Source organism: Hipposideros armiger, unplaced genomic scaffold (assembly GCF_001890085.2).
Source record: "Hipposideros armiger isolate ML-2016 unplaced genomic scaffold, ASM189008v1 scaffold_137, whole genome shotgun sequence".
NCBI classification, from domain to species: domain Eukaryota; kingdom Metazoa; phylum Chordata; class Mammalia; order Chiroptera; family Hipposideridae; genus Hipposideros; species Hipposideros armiger.
The window spans coordinates 3,378,949-3,403,522 of NW_017731487.1; the positions used below are offsets into that span (position 1 = coordinate 3,378,949).

The window sequence follows — 24,574 nt, forward strand, 5'->3', positions numbered from 1 at the left end:
GCTTAGATTTGTGATTTAAAAAAATAATCCTGTGTTCTATTTCCGATAGATTTTCTAGGTGTTTGTAGCAAGATGGGTTGTGTTGGCTCAACCTGCTTGTTGCTGGAGCCAGGTGTCAGCTCAGATTTTTAATGTCATAAAAATACTGCATTTCTCTTTACTGGGAGAATCTTCTCTATTTTCTCATCCTGTAGCTTTTATTTTTCAAGTATGCGTTGTTTTGTGTCTGAGTCTTCTTTTTTTGTCGCATCCTTCCAAGCAACACCCCAGGGCAGGTCTGGGTCAGCCGGCAGGGCAGACTGGACGAACTGTGGCCAGTAGGGGAGGCCATCTGCGGGTGCCATCCCTTTTTGCAGAGTGAACAGGAGGGCAATCTTAAAAAAACAAATCCAAGACCTGAACTTAGATGCCATGTGTTTATAGCCATCACCGGGATGGAAGACAGCTGCCCAGGGCTCGGGAGAAGATGAGCCCTTCCACTGGCCACAGGGGGCCACCACGTCCTCAGAAAGCTGAGCTCCTGTTTGTCACTCCACACTTTTTTAATGTATTACATTAAAGTGCTATATACACATTGCCTTAGGATCGAGACTCCCATCTCTCCTCCCTCCTGCAAAAAACTAATTAACAAGTAATGGAAACTGACCCTACAGTCAACCCTCAGCTTTTACAATAAAGCTTCTTAGAAGAGTAGTGAACACAGGAACCCCTGCTTCCTTACTCATCACCAACTCTACGGAACCATTTTTGCAAGGGTCATCTTGGGCCTCTGTTGCTGAATGTGATGGTTAACGTTCCATTTTTGTGTCACTTGATTTCTGCAGCATTTGTCCGTGTGGGCCACTCTCTTCTGGAGATGCTTTCCTTGGCTTCTGTACAACTGTCCTTTCCTGCCTTTTCCTTTATACTGATGCACTGTGTTTTCCTGAATGTAACTTTCTTTCAGGGGCACAGTTGGGCCGTAAACAGATACAATTAATTAAAACATTAACTTTCATCAAGAAACAACAGAAAAGTAGACAATGGAATGATTCAAGATGCGTCCAATATAAGGAAGCAGCCCAGGTGACTGGCATCTGACTTTCTGAATCTCTGCTCACGGAGAAACTGACTCAGAATGAAGAGCTAAGGAACTTGACACCGATAATCACGTGCTCCTGACATTTGATTCCATTAGGAATTGGGGCCTATAAACAGCAATGTCAGCAGGTCTTTTTACCATAGATGGTGGTGCTCTTCAGTGGAAATTCATGTAAATGGCTCAGCAATCCAGACTTCACGCTGCCCCTGTGAGTGCATGGAAGTTTCTTTCATGTCTAGAGCCATAGCATTTCAATATATTTATGTTTGCCAAATTACCTGTTTTCATCAATATTGAAAATTGAGACCTTGCTATTCCCATGCGGCTCTGTACAGCCCATCTCCCCCCACCCCCTTCCCAAGTCCCCAAATCATGCCACTGCCCTGGAAATTCACGGCACCTTGTTGGGAAAATATTTCCTCAATGTCTTCCCTTCTCCTTCTTCCCTCATGAACACCTGTGTCTGTCCTGAGGACAGACGTTCCCTTGCAGACCTCTTAAGTGGCAACTGCTTTCCCTCTGTCATCGCTGGGCCTGGAGGTGAGGTAGGTGTCCTCCTTCCTTTTCATTGTTTCAGCTTCTTTCCCAGAATACCAGGGTTTAGAAACTCATGCCATCCCTCCTTGCTGCTGCCATCTCCAGACTTCCCTGCGGCACTCCCTACTAGAAAAGATCAGAACCTGGTTATCGTTACTCCTTCCAACACATAATCCTTGATGATTTCAATTCAACTCCCTTATAGAAGCACCTGCCAGCACTGGCCTCCCAGCCCCCTGACCTACTGTCCTCCACTGGTCTTGTCCCTCGTGCTACTCAGGCCACTGAGTAGCTGTGCTTTAGACCTTGTTATCACCAGTGGTCTCCATTTTGGGTGGTCCACTCTCACCGCCTGCCAGCTTTCCACCTCACTCCCTCCAGTCTACAGGCTCCGTGAAGTCTGACACCACCGCGTTTGCATTCCAGTGGTCTTAGCTCATGCCCTTGCTTCTCCCTTCCCCTGCTGCTCGGAGCTCGGGCGCAGTCGTATTGGTGTAGGGCTCTGTCCTCCAAGCACGGGGATGCTGATGACTTCTATGTTGTGTGATCCAGCGAAAAATGAACAGTCAAGTATGGCGCACTGGTGATTGTAGGTGCTGAGTCATTGAAAAAATATACTCGTATCTATAAAGTAAGCTTTTTATTTTAGAATAGTTTTAGATTTACAGAAAATGCAGGGAAGACAGGACAGAGTGCCCCCCACACCCCACAATGTTTCCCCATCTGGTAACCTCTTAGGATCCTGTGGCGCGTTTGTCACAGCTAATAAACCAATACTGACACATTATTATAACTAAAGTCCCCACTTCGTTCAGATTTCCTTAGCCTTGGTTTTCTTCCTAACGCCCTTTTCTGTCCCAGGACCCCTTGTAGGACGCTTTATGTCCAGCCATTATGTCTACTTAGGCTACGCTTGACTGGGACAATTCCTCAGACTTGTCTTGCTTTTGATGACCTGACAGCTTTGAGGAGTGCCGGTCAGGGATCATGTAGAATGTCTCTCCACGGATCTGCCTGGTGTTTTTCTCTGAAATGCATTTCGACAGGAGAGAACGTCCTTTCTGACTAGGAACGGATCTTCCAATTTTACATGAGTAATGATGGAGAGAACATTTCATAGACTTGCTCTGGCTCCGTCCGGCACAGACCTGGTTTGTCTTTCTCATTTTGCAGATTCTTCCAGTACTGGGCATCCCAGGCCTTAAGGTTCATTCCATTCTAATTGCATTCTGATTAGGCTAGAGTTCAACTAACGGACAGATTTTGGCAGTTTGGCTTGTGTGAAGAAGCAGTTAATACCAGGTGGATCTTATCTCCTCTTTTTATGAGGGCTTAGACATTTTAGGTTTATTTCTAGGGGATGAGCCTGGGCGGTTCCTGGGGAGGGGGTGCAGGCCAGGTTTACTTTTATTAACCGTTTTCTGCCTCATTATATTCTTGTGAGCAGTCTGCTAGTAGGTCTCCAGAGGATTTTGTGTGCTGAATTTACCAAAGCTTTACTCGAGCTGTACATTGCTTCACACTTAGTTTTCAGATATCTTGATATACTGGTATTCGACTAGTATTATCTACTTTTCTATTACACCCCTCCCCTCCCAAATTCTGGTTGTACAATTGTATTAGTCACTTTTTGACTATACATCATTCACATCCCTGCTGAAGTAAAACACTTTTTTCTGCCTGCTAGAAGTTCTAGCCAATCTGAAAGAGCCAGCCCAAATTTGATCTTGACTGGAAGCCTTCCCCGCTTCCTCCAAATTAATTCATCTCTTCCTCTTCAAAGCATATATCAGAAGAGCTAGAGCAAAGCACAGAGAGGGAAAAAAAATACGGAGACGACAGGAGTAAGAGATACAGAGGATGTGGTTAAAAGACCTAGCATATGAGTGAGCAGAGTCTCAGAGGGGAGACGAGAGACTGTCAGAGAAATTTTGATTCTGATGAAAGGCATCAATTACTGTGAACTCTAACAAGGATTAACTGTGGAAATTCAAAAGGCCAAGAAGGATTACCTTGGAGAACTTATTCTAGAAAATACTACAACTAATTATAAAGTGATGGTAATTTAGAGTATTGTATTGGTTCAAGGATATCCAAATGCATAAATAAGTCAAGTTGAAGTCAATTTAATTCCAGAAAGAACCACTCTGTAGGCAATTTGAAAGTAGAGGAGAAAATGTTTAATATTTCATAAGAAATAAATGAAAAAGAGCTATCTTTAGGTGAAACATTGGTTTTGGAGAAAAATAGAGGAAAAATTATAGATAAAATGGAATCAGTAATAATAAAATTAGTTGGATCAAATGCTATGTTAAATGCTGTGCTAACCTAAAATTTTAAGGTATCTTTTTTTTTTTGAAAGATTTTTATTGGGGAATTGGGGGGATGGGAACAGTGCTGGGGAATTAGGGGAAGGAAAACAGATAAGTTGCTGTCGTTTTGTTCTTCAGTCTAGTTGTGGAGGACGTTGCTTCGCTGGCCCAAGTTGGCACCATCATTGCGCTCTTCCTGGGCAAGGCAGATCAGTCGCCGGCTTCTGGACGGCCGCTCACTGCGGCTGCTGGCCACTCACGCTGGCTGCTGGCTACACAAGGTAGCCCATGGCAACCCACTGCCACAGGGGCTGCAGCCCACGCCGACGCCGGTGACTCACGGCAGCCCAGCTCCAGGTTGAGCTGCTGTTCAGCATCTTAACTGCAGAGGGCAGTGTCACTGGCTCTCATATGTGAGATCCGAACCGGGGCCCTCTAGCGTCCCAAGCCAGTTCCCAACCATCGCGCCACTCGGCCGGCCCTTAAGGTATCTTTAGCGAGCAAAAACTGCTTAATAATTTAAAATATGATGAAATGAAACTAAATTTTATGATTAAGATAGGGGACAGGTGAAATTTCAAAACATACCACTAGCAGATCTGAATGGCATAGTTTTCATGGCACAATAAAATTAAACATTAATTCACAGTCTCATAGAATTGAAGGGGTTAAAAAAATCAACAGTGAACCTAATGCAAGATTAACTATCTCTTCTGTTCCACCCCTTGTTTTGTTTTATGGGTAACTGTGCTGATAAGTGAACTTTGGCTTCAGCGGCTACTAGGCACTCAAAGTGCCTATTTAGCTAGAGCAAGAAGCCTGGAAATGGGAAAAGTTCCAAAATTTCAATAGGGGGAAGAAAGAACCGAACCTCTTACTAACTTAATGTTGCCCTAAAAATACTTTTAATGTAAAACTCTGAATGAGGGCAGTTGGATGTCAGTCTTTTTTTGTAATTAAAAAAAAATTGTATTAAATGTACTGGGGTGACAAAGTAAAATTATATAGGTTTGAAGTGTCCATTTTTATAATACACCCTCCGTATATTGCATGGTGTGTCTTGAGTAGCATTTCCTAACCATGCAGCGCCCGTTCCCATCTCTTAGTCACATCTTTGTCTTGATGCCCGCTTACCTCCTCCTTTCTCTGAGAGCATTGCTCAAGTCCCACCAACCCCCAGAGACCTTTGCTCTTCTGAGCTGTCATATCCTTGGGTCTTAGCCTCTGCTATCTTGAGCTGATAAAATTTCCTGTTAGTATATTGCCCGCCTCCCTAATTAGGTCGCACTCTTGTGAAGAGAGGCTCCAAATCTTCAGTCTCTGTTAGTAAGAATTTGATGGTTGAAAAAGCTTTGGAGAGTCTAACACAGCCGTGGTAAGGTGGTAGGTTGGCAACATGCAAACGTGTCTGCCCTACTGGCAACCTTGGTGGACGTAGCTGAGCTTGCAGTCAACTAAAACCTGAAGTCCTTTTCATATAAGCTGATACCAATTATAACTCTTTATATTTCCTCCAACTCTCTCTCTCTCTTTCTCTCACCCCCACCCCCGACTCGAACACAGGGTGTCATACTCGCCCCTCTCCTATGGCCTCTCATATCTGTTCTTAACTCTGTCCTGTCACCCATTCTTTTTCCTCCTGGTGCCATCCCAGAGAAGAGGAAACATTCCTTTACATGTTTTTTATGTAGAAGGAACAAGCTAAATACACGGGTCAGGGAAGAGACTGGCAAAGGTATCATGAGAAGTGATAGCGACAGCCATGATCAATCGAGGCCCAAAATGACGTGTCATGAGCATCCCTGTAACCCCTCCTCTTTTCAATAGTGGATGTTTAAAATAATGACTTTACTCAATAAAGGTTTTGTTTCAAGTCTCTAAGGAGTCAGGGAGCCCTGAGTGGTGAGATTAGGGGAGCTCTTCTTCAAATGTTTCTGTATTCTCCAAGCACTTTATGATGCCCACATATGCCTTCTATAATCAGAGAAAAACGATTTTTAAAACAAGGTAGTGTGTAAAACATCTTAAGATTTCTATGGGAAATTTTATACACAATGAGACTGAAACCATGTAAAAAGATTGGAGTGCTGAAATCACCACCCCAGTATGCTGATACTGCTGGAAAAGATGAAAGGGTGATTAAAATTACAGTTTTGATGGGGAGTGTGGTGAGGAATGGAATAACTCATATTTTTCCTTTGACATCATACCACATGACAAGTAGAAAAACCAGATTCTTGAAGTGATTTCAGTGGTTCCGCTGAAGCAAGAAACCTTAGGACGTGTTTGCCAGAAAGATTCAGGCAAGCTGCATAAACCATAAAAAGACCAGTGATAGCAGAGGGGGCGGTGTATGTGAGACAGAACAGAGGAGAAAGCATTTCAGTTGTATTTTACAGTATTCTCTCATTGCACGATAGGAGCCTGAGAGTCCATAAGTATGAAAGGAATAAACAGCATTTGGCCTGAGTTAGAAACTATTATCGGAATTGATATAACTTATGGAATGTAACCATTAATGTTAACAGAGGACAATGGGACACAGTGAGACTATAAAGCAACTTTATTTTTCGTCAGGACTGTTCCCGCAAATGCTATTTCTTGCTTCCCAGTCCTGAGTGAGATTTTGAATAGGTCTCATAATTTTCATAATGTTTCCTCATTACTCGTAGCTCAAAAAATATTACCTAATCACTGTTGGTCTAAAACAATTCTCATTTTAGTGATTAAATGCCTGGCCTGGAATAATATAAAACCCCTAGATTTAAGGGTTCTCCCTCCCCTCGTTCAGAGCTGCGATAAAAAGGGGAACCCTACTTGACACACCTATTCTCCCCTTCATGGTTTCTGTCTGTCCCACCCTGCTAGCCTTGGAATCTGACCCTCCTCCCGTCCTCCATTAAAATTGTGGGCTAAAGGAAAGCCTATTTCTAGTAGCTTCTTCCCAAGCTGTTATCTGGACTGCTTTAAAAATATTCCCCAAAGAACAACTTGTGCACTGAGTATCTTCAGAGATTTTTCTTTGTGTGGGAAGAGGCAGGGAGGAGGTTGAGGTGACATGGGCAATCGTCTTTTCTGTGTCTGGGATGGAATGTCCCACTCCTGGACCGGGTTTGCAAGGCTCTTGACTGAGAACCCCCCACTGCAGTGCGGTGGTGTTTGGGACCAGCCCTTCCTGTCCCCACAACTCCCCTTCTTACTGTGGTAGTCCATTTTCCCCCAAGCCAGGAGTCTGGTCCTGCTGGTTCACTGCCGCTCGGCATGGCTCACACGTGGTGGGCAGAGCTCAGCTGGGCATGCGGCTGGTCCAGCCTGAAGCCAGCCTCCTGGGCTTGTGTGGAGGCGCACTTTCACTCACCAGGCGATGCTGCTGGGGTTACAGGAAGTATGGGGTTAAGGGTGGGGGGTGGGGGTGGGGGTGAGGCAGGTTGGAAAGGAGGATTATTACGGAGCCAGGGCTTCTCAAAATGGTGTTCCGTAGCGGAAGGCACCTAGGATTCAAAAACCTGTCTCCCTGAGCCGTCATTGCACTAACCACACACTGCAGTGAGATCTTTCTGAGCCTTCTGACCCAGCCTCTGATGTGTCCACAGGCTCATCAAGAGAACCTGTCAAATGCCCTGCTGACTATGCAGATACAGTCCCCGCCCCCTCACCCGCTTATCTGCAGGAGACACAATCCAAGACCCTCACTGGATGCCTGAAACCATGGGTGGTACCGAATCCTATATACACTGTTTTTTCCTATATGTACATACCTATGGTAACATTTAATTTATAAATTAGGCATAGTAAGAGATTAATAACAATAACTAATAATAAAATAATTGGAACAATATATTGAAATAAAAGTCATGTGAATGGTTGTAGGGCCATTATTAAGTAAAATCAGGGTGACTTGAACACAAACACTGCTATACCTCCACGGTTGATCTGATAACATAGACGGCCACTAACTGACTAAGGAGTGGGGTGTGTAAGTGTGTGTGTGTGTGTGTGTGTGTGTGTGTGTGTGTGTGTGTGTGTGTGTGTGTGTCTGCAGTGTGGATCTGCGGGACAAAGGGATGACTGACGGCCTGGGTAGGACGGAGTGAGACAGCGTGAAATTTCATCATGCTACTCAGAATGGTGCACAATTTCAAATTTTTGAATTGTTTATTTTTGGAATTTTCCATTTAATAGTGTTAGACCAAGATTGACCGCAGGTAACTGAAACCCTGGAAAGCAAAACTGTGGATAAGGGGGGACTACTGTCATTCTTGTTTAGAGCACAGTCTCCCATCCTGGGGCTACAGATCCCTGTGAAAGCACACATTCCAGTTTCCTTTTCCCTCTCAGAATCAGTGGTTACTGAAAGGCCCCCTGCCATCCTGTGTCGGCCCTCAACCATTGTTTGACATTCAAAAGGGATACTCATATTTCAAATCACTGATTTGGACACAATGGGACCACAACCCAAGTCTGAGAATGGTGTTTCATTGGAATCAGCCGGGGAGATATTTTTAAATCTCCAACAAGTGTCAAGTCTTGATTTTTACAAAGGCCCACAGAGGATTCTGATGTGCCAAGGTTGGGACCCATTGAAAAGCATCTCTCAGTGGATCAACCGGGCAACTCATGGAAAGAGTCAACCAGGAGTATGGGTACATCACACGTTGCTGTGACATGCATGTGACCATGACAGAGTACCCCAAAGCATATGACGTACATGGTGTGGCTTCTTCCTTAAAGGCTTGCCAAGGCCAGACACTGTTCCAAATAGCGTGAGGGGAGTTGGTGTGGAATAAGGATGGAGTGAGCCTCATAGTGGGGGAAAGATAAGGAAACAGGTTAAATATGCTTTAATATGTACTTTTGAGTACTACTGTCCTAGACACTGTGGTGTAAAAGGTGAACACAGAAGGTAGAATGACAAGTCTGCTTGAGGTCATCCAGAAAGCGGCACAAAAAAGGGGACCGCTTAAGTTGTGTCTTAAAAACACAAAACAAAACAAAAAAACAAATAGGATTTACCTGTGGAGTCAGCTGGACAAGAGGCAGGAAAGAATGTCCAGGTGGGGGAACAAGACTTTGGAAAGGAACGGAGAGGAGAAAGACCATGGCCCAATGTTCCAGAAACTGTAAATATAGCAGCCTGGGAGTGGGGCATGCGGGGGGAGAGCAGTGGCCGGAGCGATGGTGAGCAGTCTGGCAGGGGCCAGCTCCGGAGGAGACTGGCGTGCTAAGTCCTGTTAAGGAAAGTGTTCTGTGGAAATGGAAGGGTATAGGGATTTTCACCAAAGATGTGACATGATCTCCAGTCTCTGGGGAAATGGTTAGTGGCGCCCCGTGGAGAGTAGCTGGGGGGCTTTCGGAGTAGTCCTGGTGGGAGCTTCTGAAGCCTGTAACCTGGTCAGGGTTGATGAAAGCGGCTACCGTCAGGCGGTGGGCGGACTGGATGACATTGGGGAGGGGGGAGGATGAGTTGTCTGACTTCCCGATTCGTGCCTCAGGGGGATGAGGGTAGGAGCCCGGTCCCCGACAGGAGCAAAACCAGAGCCGGATCACATTAGGTCGGGGAGGGAGATGAGCCCAGCTCTGGAAACAACCAATTTAAGAGAGGTGGAATCTGAAAGGAGCAGCCAGAGAAACGGGAGGAAAGCTAGGAGAATTTGAGTCACAGGAGCCCAGGGAGGGGAACATTTCTAGGAGGGAGTCGTGCACGAAAGGGCTGTGAATGGAAAGCTGTCAATTGCATTTGGCCACGGGGAAGTCTGAGGTTCCTTCTGCAGAGATGGGGGTGGAGGCCAGACTTCTGGGGCTACGGGAGGTGGGGGAAGGGAGTGAGGAAGCGAGGGAGCAGATGGGCTCTCTCGACCAGGAGGGGAGATCCCACAGGTGTTCAGAGAAGGCAGAGACCTCGCTTCTGGGTTCCCGAGAAAGGCATTGGAACTGCCCTTCATTTGAAATGCATTTTTTAATGTCTTCCGAAGTTACAATTGTGGTTTAGTTCTCTGCATAAGTTATAATGGTAAATAGGGATTATAAATTAACCATAATAAGAAGAGTGACACTGACAATGAAGAAAATATTGCCTGGGGCACTTATCAAAGATATACCTATTTGGAGGCCGGAGGGAGAGTGCGGAGGGCGGCGGGGCCGGGCGACTCGCACCCCTGCATCTCGCCCGCCTCGCTGTCCGCTCCAGCCTGCAGCCCCCTCCAGCCTGCAGCCCCCTCCAGCCTGCAGCCCCCTCCAGCTCGGGCCCAGCCAGCGCCCGCAGCCCGCTCCGGCCTCGCTGCCGGCGCGCTGCCCCGCCCTCCGGGGGCGTGGCCACCGGGCGCCAGGCTTCGCAGCCACGTGACCTGTCAGTTCTGGGAGACGGAGGAAAATGGCCGCCGGGTGTGTTGAGGGCGACGCGCTGAAACCCGCCGCCTCTCCATTTCCCGTCGTGTAACCGCGCGTGCGGCCAAGCGGCCCCCTTCCGCCGGCGCTGCCCTCGGGCGGGCTTGTGAGACGGTCAGTGTGGCGGTCGGCATTGCGGGGCGACCGGGGAGGAGGCGGGGGCCGCGGCCCGCCGGGGAGGGGGCGAGGCCGGGTGTGGAGCCCGCGGCGGGGGAGACGATGGGCCGTTGGACCGGCCTTCCGGGCCGTTCCGCGCTGGCTGGGGCTCCAGAAAGGTTGCAGACTTGCTGTCTGAGTTGGCCGGTCTCTCCGGAGGCCGAGCGGCGCCTCGGGTGGGGCCGAGGTGGGGGTGGGGGGTCCGTGAAGCAGTTGTTTTCCGTTTGGGGAGCAGCCTCTGGCACGCCTACCACCTGGAGAACGCCTCGGGCTGGTGCCGCTGAGGCCGGCGTTCGAGGTTCCGTTCCCTGCGCTTCCCGGGGCGCGGCGGGTGGTCTCCAGCCGTTGCTTTCACGTCGGGCTCCATTGTCCTGTGCCTGCCTTCAGGTGCCTAGCAAACACCTGCAAGCCGTTGATCACGACGCTCCCGGGATTTATTTAGAGGGAAACGATTTCTTTGTCCGCCAGCAATGTTGGAGTGTATTTCTTTCAAGTCGTTTTGACATACGGAAAGGCTTAAAACCCATGAAGAAAATGTTCTTCTTAATAACTGTTTATGGAACCATTTCTGTTAGCCGTTCGGGGCGCTGGTTCAAAATGTGACAAGACTTGTCTTACCGTCAGAGATTCCCATTCAACTGGCCAGGGGTGTGGCTGTGGTCTGTTTTGGTGATTCTGATCCGTTTTGGTCACTGCCTGCGCTTCGACAACACTGAGGGTCAGATATTTAAATTATTTTGAAAAACACCGGAGGGGATCTGGTCCTGAGTCAAGGTTTAGAAATGCCGCGGCCAGGTGTGTTCTTTGTTCTCTGGCTTTACTGGCGCGGACGCTTTCGTCAGAAGCATTTTGAGATGCTTGTGAAAAACGTCAATTTCTGGGCCCGCCCCAGGTCTACTGAATGGGATGCTCTGGGGGAGAACCCCAAGGAACACATATGGACAAGCTCAGTATTGACAAGCTTCCCAAGCGACTGATGCACACAAGCATGAGAATCTTTGTTCAGCATCCTTTGTGTGAATGGCTTCCAGACCTGTTTTCCCAAATATTGGGTGGATTTTCCATCTCGGCTTTTTTGGAACATCTCTAATGCAGCCTGGCCAAAGCACGCCGCAGCCTCCTTCACCCAGCAGAGGTGGTGGGGCCCCGGGGGGTTGTAATAACCATGCAGAGAAAGCCCTGACTTCCCTTTTATTGTTAAGGGCTGCACCAGCCAGCCTCCTGTGCTTGGCATCTAGTTATCTTTGACCTGCTCTTTTCCTCTCCAGCCAGTCACATAGTTTCTTTTATCCTATATCCAGAATCTCTCTTCTGCATGTTTTGGTAGGCCAGGGGGTCGGTCACCTGTGGGGCGATTTTATTTTGTCCAAGTTTACATCTCGCATTTCTTCTCCGTCCTCACACCTGCCCCCTCACCTGTGGGTTGTCTTGTGTTGGTGGTTCCCTGGCTGGTATGCAGGGTCCTGATTCTTTGTGGTTTTCTAATTTGGGCCACATACACTGCTGCTGGGAGATTAATTTTCCTGGGATCCTGTGTGTGCCCTACTCCTCTTCCTGCTTTTGCTCAAGAACTGTCCGTTTCTGTGCTTTATCTGGACCATATTAGTCAGGGCTGTTTAGAAGGCAAGGCTTCCTCTTTTACTTCAGGGAAAAGGAGATTTCTAGGACGGAATGAGAGTCAGCAGGAAATCAGGACCCAAGGCAGCCCCACCCTCTGCAGCTCTCAGGGGCCACATGAATTTTCTTACCTGCGAAGAGCCTTTTTCTCTGTTCCTATCTGTTGGGTTCTCTCTCTGCTGACTGGCTGTCTCAAAACTATCATTTTGCACATGGCCCATGTTGACTGGGTCTCTGGTTTCTAATTCCCAATTCTAGAGAGAGGAATCTGATTGGCCCAGCTTATCTTTGGAGCAGTCACATGTCACAGGTCATATGCTCATCCCTGCCGTGGTTGATGGTGGACAACCTGGCTGTTGAGGGTAGCAGGAACTGTGGGCGGGAAAAGGCCCACAGAAGAGGAGCGTCCTGAGGATGGCCTACGCAGCTACGCGACTTGACAGCTATCTGTGATGTTGCTGCTTGTTCTAGACCATAGGAGGTTCTGGGGATATAAGAACGAAGGAGACACAGCCCTTACCTTTGAAGAGGTTACAGATCTAACCACCCTCACTTTCCATCTTAGCCCTCACTTTTTACTTAAATGTCCCATCCATGTTATTCATTGTTTCCTGGGCAGATGCTACATAGTCACTCAGTCAACACTCTTGGTTTTCAAGCTGTGTCTTTTGCCTGTTGTGTCCTTCGTTCATTTCCCACCTGTTCGACCCACTCTTCAAAGATCAACACAAAATGATACTTCCATGATACCCCAGTGGGAGTAGTAATCTCTCTTTAATCTCTCATAGCACTTGGGGCTTCTCTAGCACTAGTCTGCCTTGAATTATAGGTTTGATTTATCTGGCTGCTATGTCATTTGCTTTTGGTATTATGTTAGACAAGTTACTTAGGTATGAGACCTGTTTCTCATGTGTAAAATGAGAACTAATGTTTACCTAACAAGATTACTGGAAAATCAAGTAAGATCTTAGATATAAAAGCATCTCATACACTGTAAAGTGATATGTAAATGCTGTTTTTGTGATGAAGAGAAAGTAGGAAGAAGGGAGAAGAGGAGGCCCTAAGCTGGTCTGGGGGGAGGGGTGGTCATTGAAACCTCACTGGGAAATGGACATTTACGGTGCAACCTGAAGGCTGTCTAGGGTTTGGTTGGGCAAAAGTGTGTGGGGGTTGGGGGACATTGCAGGGGTGGGATGGGGAGGTGGGGGCAGGGGGCAGATCCTGGTCCTTGTGAAGGCGAAGGGGAGAATGACTTGACGTTGACAGAAAATTTCTGGGAATGACAAGAGGAGGATGTGATGTGATGCTGAGAGTACTTGTTTGAAGATAGGTGAGAACAGAGCCTGTGTAAAGGATTTCTTTAAGAGGGAACGCGGGGCTAATCAAAAGTGAAGCCACTGCTGGAGGAATGGGGAGACCTGGTTTTTGAGGGACACAGTCGGATTTACTGGGCGTGCTCTGAGGTCAAACGCTTGATTTATCTTGTCAGAAGCCTGGCTGATGGGAGTCATTTTGTAACTATCAGCTGTGGCAGACTCTTCTCTCTTGTTAAATTAATAAACGTGACGTGACTTGATCAAATTCAGTTCAGTAAACATTTATCAGTTCTTAGTATGCACAAGAAACTGGTAGGTGCTTCTCTGAATTTGTGATGGTACCAACTTGTGGCATTCCCACCATTCAGAAACTTAACAATAAAGAAGGGAAGCATGGATGAATGCAGAGGTTACCAGAACTCCAGGTGTATAATGTTGAACATCAGCAAAACCTGCTGTAGTATTTCCCCCTTAAACACAAAGTAGAGAATTCTTGTGTACCCGTCCCCCAGGTCCAACTAACAATTATCCATATTTTGCCAATTTTATTTCAGCCATTGCCCTCTTTTCCCAGTCACCCCCTTTTTCTTCCAGTACTTCAATGGGACCTCCATAGGGCAGGAATGATGTCTTACTTAGCTTCTGGTGATAGCCAATAGGAGAGTGCCTTGCAAATTCTAGACTGCCAACAAACATACGTTAGATCGAACTGGTGTTGAATTATAGCTGTGTAGAATTGTATGCATCTTCTCAGAATTATATGACAAAAATAGATCACCTTTCCATAATAGTTTAGTTTAAAGGATATCTTTTGGGCAGCTTAAGGCAAAACAACTTCAATTTATAAGATTTTTTTTTACTAGTTCATTAAAATTTTCTGGTTAATCTTCATCTTAAGGAATCGAAGTCTAAAATCTTAATTTTAGCCACTGTCTGTAAGAGTGATAACTATTTTATGTTTTCCATATCCAAAGGCAACTACATATAAAATCCACATAATCGATTGGGGGAGAGAGGTGATAAGATTTGAAAATCTAAGATTTTTCAATTTTTCTTTAACAGTTGAGGTCAATACCTATAGTTACTTTTTTTGCTTTTACTGTGCTCATTCCAGTCTTGTTTGGTATTGTGGTGAGGAGAAATATTTGATCCCAGTAAGGGCTTGTCAGACATTGTGTGTGTGTTTAAAATTTTTATTTTAAAGTAATTGCAAACTTACAGAAGATTTGTAAGAAGAGTACAAAGAACTATCTTTTACCCGTTATTCAGGTTTATCAAATGTAAAATTAAAATTTAGGTTGTACTTAGCATACGGGTATGTAATTCCTGTTAATCCCATAACCATTTATTGATGACCTACCAAGCCCTTACTTAATTTCTGAGGATGAAAAGATGAATAAGATGTTTTCATAAAATGATAAAATCCCGTTTTCAGGGATTTCACAGTAAATTAATAATTATAACACATTATTGGAATCCTAATACTGAAAGTGCCCATTTAGTATAGGGGTACTGTGGGATACTTGTCCAGGGCAGGGCACGAGAAAACCGAGGGGAGACAGGAGGAGGTCCCCAAGGAGGCGAGCCCTGCGCTGGATTTGAAGGAGTGTTTTGGTTTGTTAGAAACTGAAAGCCGGCTTTTCAGGTAGCTGGATCGGTGTAGGCATGCTCGTTCATTCTTAGACGCTGGGTATCTCCTGTGTGCTGGCTAGTCACTGTTCTAAGTGCTAGAGATTCAGCAGTGAACAAGACAGAGATCGTCTCCACTCTCACTGAGCTATGTTTTTGAGTTGGAGTGGAGAATGAAGGGGCAGACAAGGACAAACAAACAAACAAACGGTGTTTTAGGAACTGTATATTGGGTCAGTGTTGCTCGAGACTTAAATGAAAAGAGAAGAGGAGGCTGGAGTTAGGAGGACCACAGGAGAGACCACACTCAGGAACTTATTGTGTCACATCTGGAGGATATAGACAGTAGTCATTGGGCACCGTGGTCACTCTTGTTGCTTTGGTGTAGTAGCCAGTGGGAACAAAGTTATAGAGTGCCTCTACTAACCATTGGCCCTTGGTGAAAACATTTTGAATGTACCCCCCCAAAATCTTGTTAGCCTATTAAATTTGTTGGCAAGTTCCCAAAAGGAGCTTATTGCAACATAAAGATTTTTTTTTCTAGCCTTGTTATTGGCTATATCTGCCATTCTTAAAAACAATGTCAAGACTTAACTTTCTTGTTAGTCGTGCAAAAGACGAATAACTTTATATTCCCACCAGACATTAAATGTTGTAGACAGTAGATTCAAATGATGGCCATTCATTCCAGAAATACAGTGTCGTCTGTGGGCCAGGAACTGTGCTAGGAGTTAGGTCTTTGGATATAAAAGAAAAGATACTCGTTTTTCCCCTTATCAAATGTATCTTCTAATGGGAGAGACAGCTATCAAACAGGTAAATATGTAAATTGCAAGTTTAGAAAAGTGCTGTGAAGCAAATAAGAAAAGGACCCCATGAAGGAAACAAAAAGGATCCTATGAAGGAAATGAAAAGGACCCTATGACAGAATGATCTAGGTTAGAGGACTCCACTAAGAGATGGTAGTTAAGAAATGTTAAAATTGTATTATTGTATAAAATAGTTAATAGTTCTTGAGTGTATGTGTTAGGCACGATTTTAATCACTTTGCCTGTAACTGTGTAGTTATTAAAAGATGGTGAAACTTTGTGAGGTCAAGAAAGTAGCCCAGGGCGATGAAATATTAAGTAGTCAAGTCGGAGTCAAACCCAGGCCACCTGGTTCTAGGGTCCATACTTTTTACCACTACACTGGAAAGAAGCCCTTTAAGAAGAAGGCCTTTTTGAAGAGACGACTCTGGAGCTGCAGGGTGGACAATGTTGATGTTTTTGTCTGTGTTCAGGTATGATTTCCAGGTGGTCTTGTTTTTGTCTTGACATCATGGAGAGTGACCTTCTCTGAGATTGTGTTCTGTGAGATTGTGTATGTCCAAATGAGAACACCAAGGCCTGGCTGTCATGCCAGGCCCATTCCTGACCAGCAGGAACTGTTTTGCTCTCTCTCAGCCCCCATTATGTAGCTATCGTGCTACATGTGCGGTGGGCCCTGCCTCAGGAACTTGTCGTTGAGGGGAGATGTGCACACGGAGGAGTAGGATGGACAGTTGAGTGTGCTGTGAGCAGGGTACATTGAGATGTGTACACAGGGTGTGGAGGGCTCCCAGAGCAGGGCTACTGTCAATGCAGGCTTCCAGGAGAAGCGCACGTCCTCACTGAGGACTAGACGGTGTCCATGCACCCATGTGGAGGGTGGGCTTTCTAAGCTGACGGGCAGTGAGTGCAAAGGCCTGGAAAGAACGTGCAGGGCTGCCAAGAAGCTGCAAGCAGATAAGTCTGCCTGGAGCTGGAAGTGTGGGTGTGAGTGGAGAAGGGGTTTGGGTAGAGGATGGGAGGGATGGGACCGCGGGAGGGAGGAAGAGGTGAGACTGGAATGGTAAGATGGGTCTGCATGCTCTCACCATTGTGATCAAGAAATGAATTCCTGAGTCCTCCCTCTCTGCACAGGGCAAAGCTTTTCATAGGAATCACGGAGTTGAATCTTCACAATGGCTAGAAGAGGCTTAAGGGTCTCAGTTTCTTGAATAACGTGTAGTAAAGCCATCATCTTCTATTCTCCGGCATGAGTTTTTGGGAAACTAACAGAAGGATTTTAAGAGATGTGTATTTTTAATTACTTTTGCTTCAATGTGGCAACTGGACTGGAGGGGGGAGAGACAGGAGGAAAGAAACATAAGTTGGGAGACTGTCCTGTTGATCCAGGTGAGAGATGGTGCAGGAGACATTTTCAGGACAGGTACCTAGACCCCAGCAGTTTCCTCTTTTCTGGAAGCAGTGCCAATACTATGTGACCTTGTAATGCCCTCTCAACCCTTTGACTGACTATAGTTGGTTCCTAGTTGGCACCTGATACAATCTGGGCAGTCAGAGCCCTTCTCTGGGACTTTTGGATTTGGGAACAGTGAATAGTCTGCTTTCTGTAGTTTTAGAAACTGTTTGATTTGGTGCTAGTTGTTGACAGCCATATCCCCATTTGTGTAGAAGTTAGTCTATGAAAGTAGATTAAACCAATAGAGAATGAGAATTCTTCTGGCCTTTGAGGTCCAGTGGCACCCACCTTTCCCACAGTATGGTTATGGGAAGTAAACCAGTATCCTTAAAATTTCTGTTTGCTTAAGGTACTTTAAGTTTGTCTCTTGCACTGCTAGGCATTTTAATTAGTGTAGACGGCGAAGGCCCAAAACTAAGGTACTGAGAGTGGGCTTGGCCGATCTCAGACATGAGGAGTCAAACTGGACAGAAAGTGGTAACTGTTGTACTCTGGAGAGAGAAGTAGGTGCTTTGGTAGAGTGGATATGAGAGTTCAAAATGGAGGAAGCAAATTGAGCCAAGACAGATGTGTGGAGCCGCATGGCAGGTGGGGGCAGCTATGAGTGCTTCAGCTTAGCCGGTCTCCACGATGGCTGGACTGGTTAAAAAAAAGAGGGCAGGTCGAGCCAGCTCCTAGATGCCTCCTGACTCCGTATTAGCCTTGATCCTATAAGAAGTGGACGTAAATGATGGTGTCGGATGCTGGGGATGACTGTTAACACAAAGCTCTTACTGGCTTCCAGTGACAAAAGTGTCACGTTCTAGAAGTGTAGGAAATGAATGTTCTAAAAATAAAAATTATATTCATTCCATTTTAGTATTTAAAAATGTGTATATTTTAAACAGTTGAGGCTCTTTATATAAATTTTTTAGTTAATTTTTTTCTCCCAGTTAATACTTTGCAAGCATTTTTCTGTCAGTACATATTTTAGAAACATTTTGATGACTGTATATTATTCCACTGTGTGAATATCATAATTTATGTAATCCCCCAATCTCTAAATTTTTTGTTCTTATGAACAAAATTATGTTGTTTTTAAAATCTTTGTCCATGTTTCTTGTGGTTTTTAGAATTGATTTCTAGAATGAAGTTACTGGATCAAATAATATAACTTTTTCTGAGGATTTTGTAAAAGTCAGGTATTATTGAAGTATAATTTACATATACTATAATTTACTCTTTTTAGTGTTTAGTTTTGACAAAGGCATATAATTTTGTGTAACTACCACCACAGTCAGGATATACAACATTCCATGAACTCCCCAAATTCTCTTATACCCATCGTAGTCATCTCATTCACCCCCTGAAACCCTGACAGCCTCTGGTCTGTTTTCTATCTGTATTGTTATTCTTTTCTAGAATTTTTTTTCCCCCACAATCATATAGTGCAATAGTTCCTATCGTCTGGCCCCCAAAGATAGGCTTCCATTCCACATGCAAACCATATTCACCCCCAAGGCCTCCCAAAGTCTGAACACATTACAACATCAACTCAAGAGTCCAAAATCTTATTTGAATCTTGTCAGCTCAGAAGTTCTAATTCTCATCATCGAAATCAGGTGTGAGTGAGGCTGTGAGCATAGCCCATCCTATAGGAACAGGCACAATTCCTATTCATCTGCGAACCTATGAAACCCAAGAAAAAAGTTATGTGCCATAAGATGCAATGAGAGGCCAGGCAGGGGGTACCAGGTGTAGACATTCCTGTACAAGAGGGGAAATGGAAGGAAAAAAGGAGTCACCAGTGCCAAGCGATTTTGTTAACTGAGCAAAATTTTTTAATTTTGGTGAACTCTAATTTTTATCATTTTTGTTTTTTAAAGGACCGTGCTTTTAGTTTTATATCAAAGAAATCTTTGCTGAATCCAAAATAGTCTGTTTTCTTCTAGAAGTTTTGTGCTTTTTGATGTAACATTTAGGTCAATTTTGTGTTAGATATGTATTTAGTGCAAGGTATGTGTTGAGGTTTGTTTATTTATTTATTTGTATTTGGATGTCCAATTGACTAAAACAAAGTTCCTACTCTTCCGGAACTTGCATTCTACTTGTGATAGATGGACGGTCAACACACAGTGTGTTCTATTGCTGATGGTGGTAAGTGCCCTGGTGAAGACAAAGCAGCGCAGGGGTTGGGAGTACAGTGTGTGTGAGGTTGTTACTATTTTACATGACATGGTCAGGTTAGACTTTCCTAATGAAGTGACTGCAGGAAGTGAGGGGGTGGCGATGTGCATATCTGGTGGGAGCAAGTTGAGGCAGACAGAAGGGCCAGTGGGGCCCAGTGCTGGGCGTGGGTGAGGAGGAATGCTGGGAGATGAGGTCACAAGCGTAACTCCCAGTCACTTAGACTGAGGTTGAACATTGGATTGTACCTTGAGTGCTTTGAGAAGCCATTGGAGGGCTTTGAGCAAGCAGGGACGTCACCTGACTCAGCTCTGCTCACCGTGTGGTTCTTCAGGCAGCGGCTGCACAGCAGCCCTGGGAGCTGCTGTCAGAATCTCTGAGGGCAGGGCCCAGGCATCTGTGTTTTACAAGGTCTCTAGGGGATTCGGATGCTATGGTTTAAGAAGCTCTGGTCCACCCAGGGTTTTCAGGTCGCTGGCTGCCTGTGGAGGAGGGGCTGTGGGGCAGGCGAAATGGACGTAGGGGGAGCAGTCGGGGTCTGGGTGAGACATCACGGTGGTGATGGCGGCGGTGAGTAGTAATCAGATGTGAAGTATGTCTTATAGGAAGAACCCAAAGGATTTGCTAAGAGAATGAATGTAGAGTGTAAGAGGACGAGGTACGTCACAGAGAATTCCGAGGTTGGGCCTTGGAAGAATGGAGTGGAGCTGCCATTTCCCGGGGCGGAGAAGACAGCCGTGGGAGCAGTGGCAGCGGGAGCAATGGAGCGCTTTCTTTTATTTGGGGGGCAAGGCTTGGAGTTAAGATGGAGACGAGTTTGAGTATTAGAAAGGGTGGTGGGCATTTTGACAGCTGAGCTGGGGCTTGGTTTTCACTCCTGCCAGTGGAGGCGTAGTTGTATAAATTAAGGTGATTTTGTTGTTGTTGTTGTTGTTTTTCCCTCATCACAAATTATGTGTATTTCATCTGCTTTTAACAGGCATTGGAATAAAGATAACTACAGTGTTCTGTGAAAATGTCAGTTCTGATATCACAGAGTGTAATAAATTATGTAGAAGAAGAAAACATTCCTGCTCTGAAAGCTCTTCTTGAAAAATGCAAAGATGTAGATGAGAGAAATGAGGTAAGACCAAGTTTCTAAAACTAAATTCCTTTCGCAAACCCTTGTTCACCACTTACTATGTAGAAGGCACTGTGCTAAGTAAGGATAATGGTGAGTAAGTAAGAAATATGCAGTTCTCAACTTTGGTAATATTGTTCTAAGAAACGACAATTTCTTATAGTTAAAAGTACTTTAAAGTCCACATTTTTGGAATACATTTGAACTTATATAAATGATTGCTTATTGAATTTAGGTTTATGATTGACTTTTTTGCTAGTAGGTTTTTGTATGAATGTTTTAATGGACAAATATGTATTTGTTTTATAAAACTTAAGAAAAATAATTTTGTTTCTTGAAACTGTATTTTCAATGTAGTGTAAATTTTTGCCAGTGGATAAGATGAATGAGAAGTGCTTTTAGTTTTACACATATACAGAGGAGGCCAAAAAAATGTATACACATTTTAAGAAAGGAAAAAAGTGTATTAAAATTGTAATACTTAATATATACTGATAACAAAAGATGAATACAAGCTGTGTATACATTTTTTTGGCACCTCTAGTATATGTATGTGTATGTGTGTGAACTTTTTTCCCTTTAGTCCTGATACTACATCTTATATGTATTATTATTATTATTATTGTTATTATTTTTAAAGATTTTATTGTGAATTGGGGGGATGGGAACAGAGCTGGGGAATATGGGAAGGGGAACAGACAAGTTGCTGTCCCCTTGTTCTTCAGTCTAGTTGTGGAGGACGTCGCCTCACTGGCCCAAGTTGGCACCATCACTGCGCTCTTCCCGGCCGAGGCAGACCAGTCGCCGACCTCTGGACGGGGCTGCTCACGGCAGCTTGAGGGCCGCTCACGCTGGCTGCTGGCCACACACAGCAGCCCATGGCAACCCACCGCCACAGGGGCTGCAGCCTACGCCGTCGCCGGCGGCTCATGGCAGCCCAGCTCCAGGTTGAGCTGTTGTTCAGCATCCTAGCTGTAGAGGGCAGTGTCACTGGCCCTCATATGTGGGATCCGAACCGGGGCCCTCTGGCGTCCCAAGCCAGCTCCTAACCATCGTGCCACTCGACCGGCCCTTACATGTATTATTAAAACCACATTCTCTATCACATTCTAACTGTATTGTTAGAGAATTTAGTTACCATCGGTATTCTAAGATTTTTATATATATTGTGGTAATTACTTTTCAGATCCTAGTGTCATTTATATTTACTTATTTTGAATGGAATTGCAGTGATGAAAACAGATTACTAATGCTGTGGTCAAAACAAAGTTTTATTTTCTCTTTGACTTTTACATTATTAATAAACCGAAAGCATTTCTAAATTAAAGAAATACGGTAAACGTTGCTTCACATCCCGTCATGACAGTGTAAGTGTGGTATATTTAGCTGGTATTTCAGTGAAAGGACAGCATCTTCACAAGTTCTCTGTGTCTTGTACATTCTCTAGTGTGGCCAGACTCCACTGATGATAGCTGCTGAACAGGGCAACCTGGAAATAGTGAAAGAATTAATTAAGAATGGAGCTAATTGCAACCTGGAAGATCTGGTATATATAGAAATAATTTACTCATTCGTCTTTCTTTTCCTTAACTTGGCTGTGTCTTTGTTTTTAAGAGCTGATTCAAAAATAATAGGTTGCACACTGTACTTTCAGTTATATAACAACTTTGCTCAATATGATATGCTCAGTCAAGTTTTTTAAAAGGGTAATAGAGAAATTTTTACTTTGAATGAAATTTCTCAGCATTTCATGATTTTTACATACAGAAGGCGCTGGCTGTATAGGAACGTATACAATTAACACTTTGTAAGCGGACATTTTCCCGCCAAATCGCGTCGTAACAAAAATGTCTCTATACCTGCGTTAACTCCCGCGCTTTGGTATCACATTGTTTGTGGGAAACGAGTAAACTCGTCATAGCGCTTTAACTCAGGTATAGAGACCTCTTTGTTACGATGCGATTTGGCGGGAAAATGCCCGCTTACAAAGTGGTATAAAAAGCGCTATGACGAGTTTACTCGTTTCCCACAAACAATGTGTTAAATGTCTGCCTAGAAAATCTCCATGTGTAAGTCACACTGCTAAGTAACTCCCCATAATGGTCTCTTGTTATTATAAATATCATCACATATGATGATAGCTAGAGAGATGTGGTCCCTTCTGATGATATCACTTCTGAGGATACATCACTGTTCCGAGAGGCTCTCATTTCCTCCGACTGTCTGTTTCCCAGGAATTGTTTTTCAGGGTCACACAGCTGGTTTTTTTTAATTGATGATTTTAAAGGCATGATCATTTGAATTACGTTACACTCATGAATAAAAGCTAGGATAGGATCCTGTAGCCTTTATTTAAAAAATAAAAGAGAATAGCTCTTTCTTTATCTTGCACTTTCTAAACTCATCATATGGGATCGCTTTAGTTTGATAGCCTATGAATGAAATGTGCTCTTAAATCTGATTCCAGTCTTTAATTTCAATTTATAGTAATTGCCAGACACAAGGATTAGTTCTGAGTTTTTGATAGTCATCTTTTTTCCTTAAAAAAAAACCAAACACAGTGTGTAGTTAGAAGTCCAGTGAAAAGTCTGAACAAGCTGTTGTGAAACCATTTCTACACCATTGTAGCAATACAAGTAGACAGTAAGTTCTCTTACCAGAGCTTATGCTTCACTGTTAGAATAGTTTAGAGTGGGTTAGACCATGTCAGTTTGGTATGATCATTTGGTATGTACGTTCGAATTTATTTTTCCTCATTTTGAAATGTTATTTTGGTGTTGAAATGGTAACGTTTGTGTCTGTGTTCAAGGATAACTGGACAGCACTTATATCGGCATCCAAGGAGGGGCATGTGCTGGTCGTGGAAGAGCTACTCAAGTGTGGGGCTGACCTGGAGCACCGTGACATGGTATGGACAGCCTGTGTGACGTGTTCTCAATTAGCTGGAATCTTAGTAACCAAAATAGAGACGTGTGAGAGCTTGTGCTTTCATGTGTGAGGGGATCTTACAATGATGTTTTTAGGATTTGGGGTTGGGCATTGAAATGACCCTCAAGAAAGTTTTAAAACCCAGGTGATATATAATATACCTCTTTTAGAATATTGTTAGTCATCATTTTCAGTTTGTTTTAGAGGTCAAATCTGATAGATTTTTAAAAACAACTCATTACCCTTTAATATGTCAGTGTTTTAGAACTTATGAGAGAATTGTTTCCCTTTAAGAAGGACATAGTATAATTTAAAAAATAATTCAGTTGTACTCATATCAAGTGTTTTCTCCGACCACAATGCTATGAAACTAGAAATCAATTACAAGAAGAAATCCGTAAAGCTCACAAATGCATGGAGGCGAAATAACATGCTACTAAATAGTGAGTGGGTCAAAAATGAGATCAAGGAGGAAATAAAAAGATACCTTGAGACAAATGAAAATGAAAACACCACAACCCAAAATATCTGGGATGCAGCGAAAGCAGTCCTAGGAGGGAAATTCATAGCAGTGCAGGCCTACATAAAGAAGCAAGAAAAATTTCAAATAAACAGGTTATTCTTACACCTCAGGGAGCTGGAAAAAGAACAGCAAAATAAGCCCAAAGGGAGCACAAGGAAGGAGATAATAAAGACCAGAGTGGAAATAAACGAAATAGAGACCAGAAAAACAATACAAAAGATCAACGAAACCAAGAGCTGGTTTTTTGAGAAGATAAAATTGACAAGCCCCTAGCTAGACTCATCAAAAGAAAAAGAAAGAGGGCTCAAATTAGTAAAATCAGAAATGAAAGAGACAAAGTAACAACAGCCTCCTCAGAAATACAAAAAATCTTAAGAAATTACTATGAGCAATTATATGCCAACAAATTTGACAATCTGGCAGAAATGGATAATTTCCTAGAAGCATACAACCTTCCAAAGCTAACTCAAGAAGAAACAGAAAATCTGAATAAACTGATTACCACCAAGGAAATTGAATCAGTAATCAACAAGCTCCCAA

The 24,574-nt window shown here is 44.2% G+C and overlaps 1 protein-coding gene across 1 annotated transcript in view; it reads left to right on the forward strand.

The window, feature by feature from the left end:
• Positions 1-10,267: 10,267 nt before the first annotated feature.
• The window catches only part of KIDINS220 (kinase D interacting substrate 220), a gene marked incomplete at its 3' end in the record, with an annotated part of 47,167 nt that continues 32,860 nt past the window's right edge, over positions 10,268-24,574 (forward strand). Inside the window, exons 1-4 of the mRNA XM_019650007.1 lie at positions 10,268-10,428; positions 20,443-20,586; positions 22,031-22,129; positions 23,393-23,491. Coding sequence (XP_019505552.1) covers positions 20,479-20,586; positions 22,031-22,129; positions 23,393-23,491 — 306 coding nt within the window. The remainder of the gene's footprint in view (positions 10,429-20,442; positions 20,587-22,030; positions 22,130-23,392; positions 23,492-24,574) is intronic.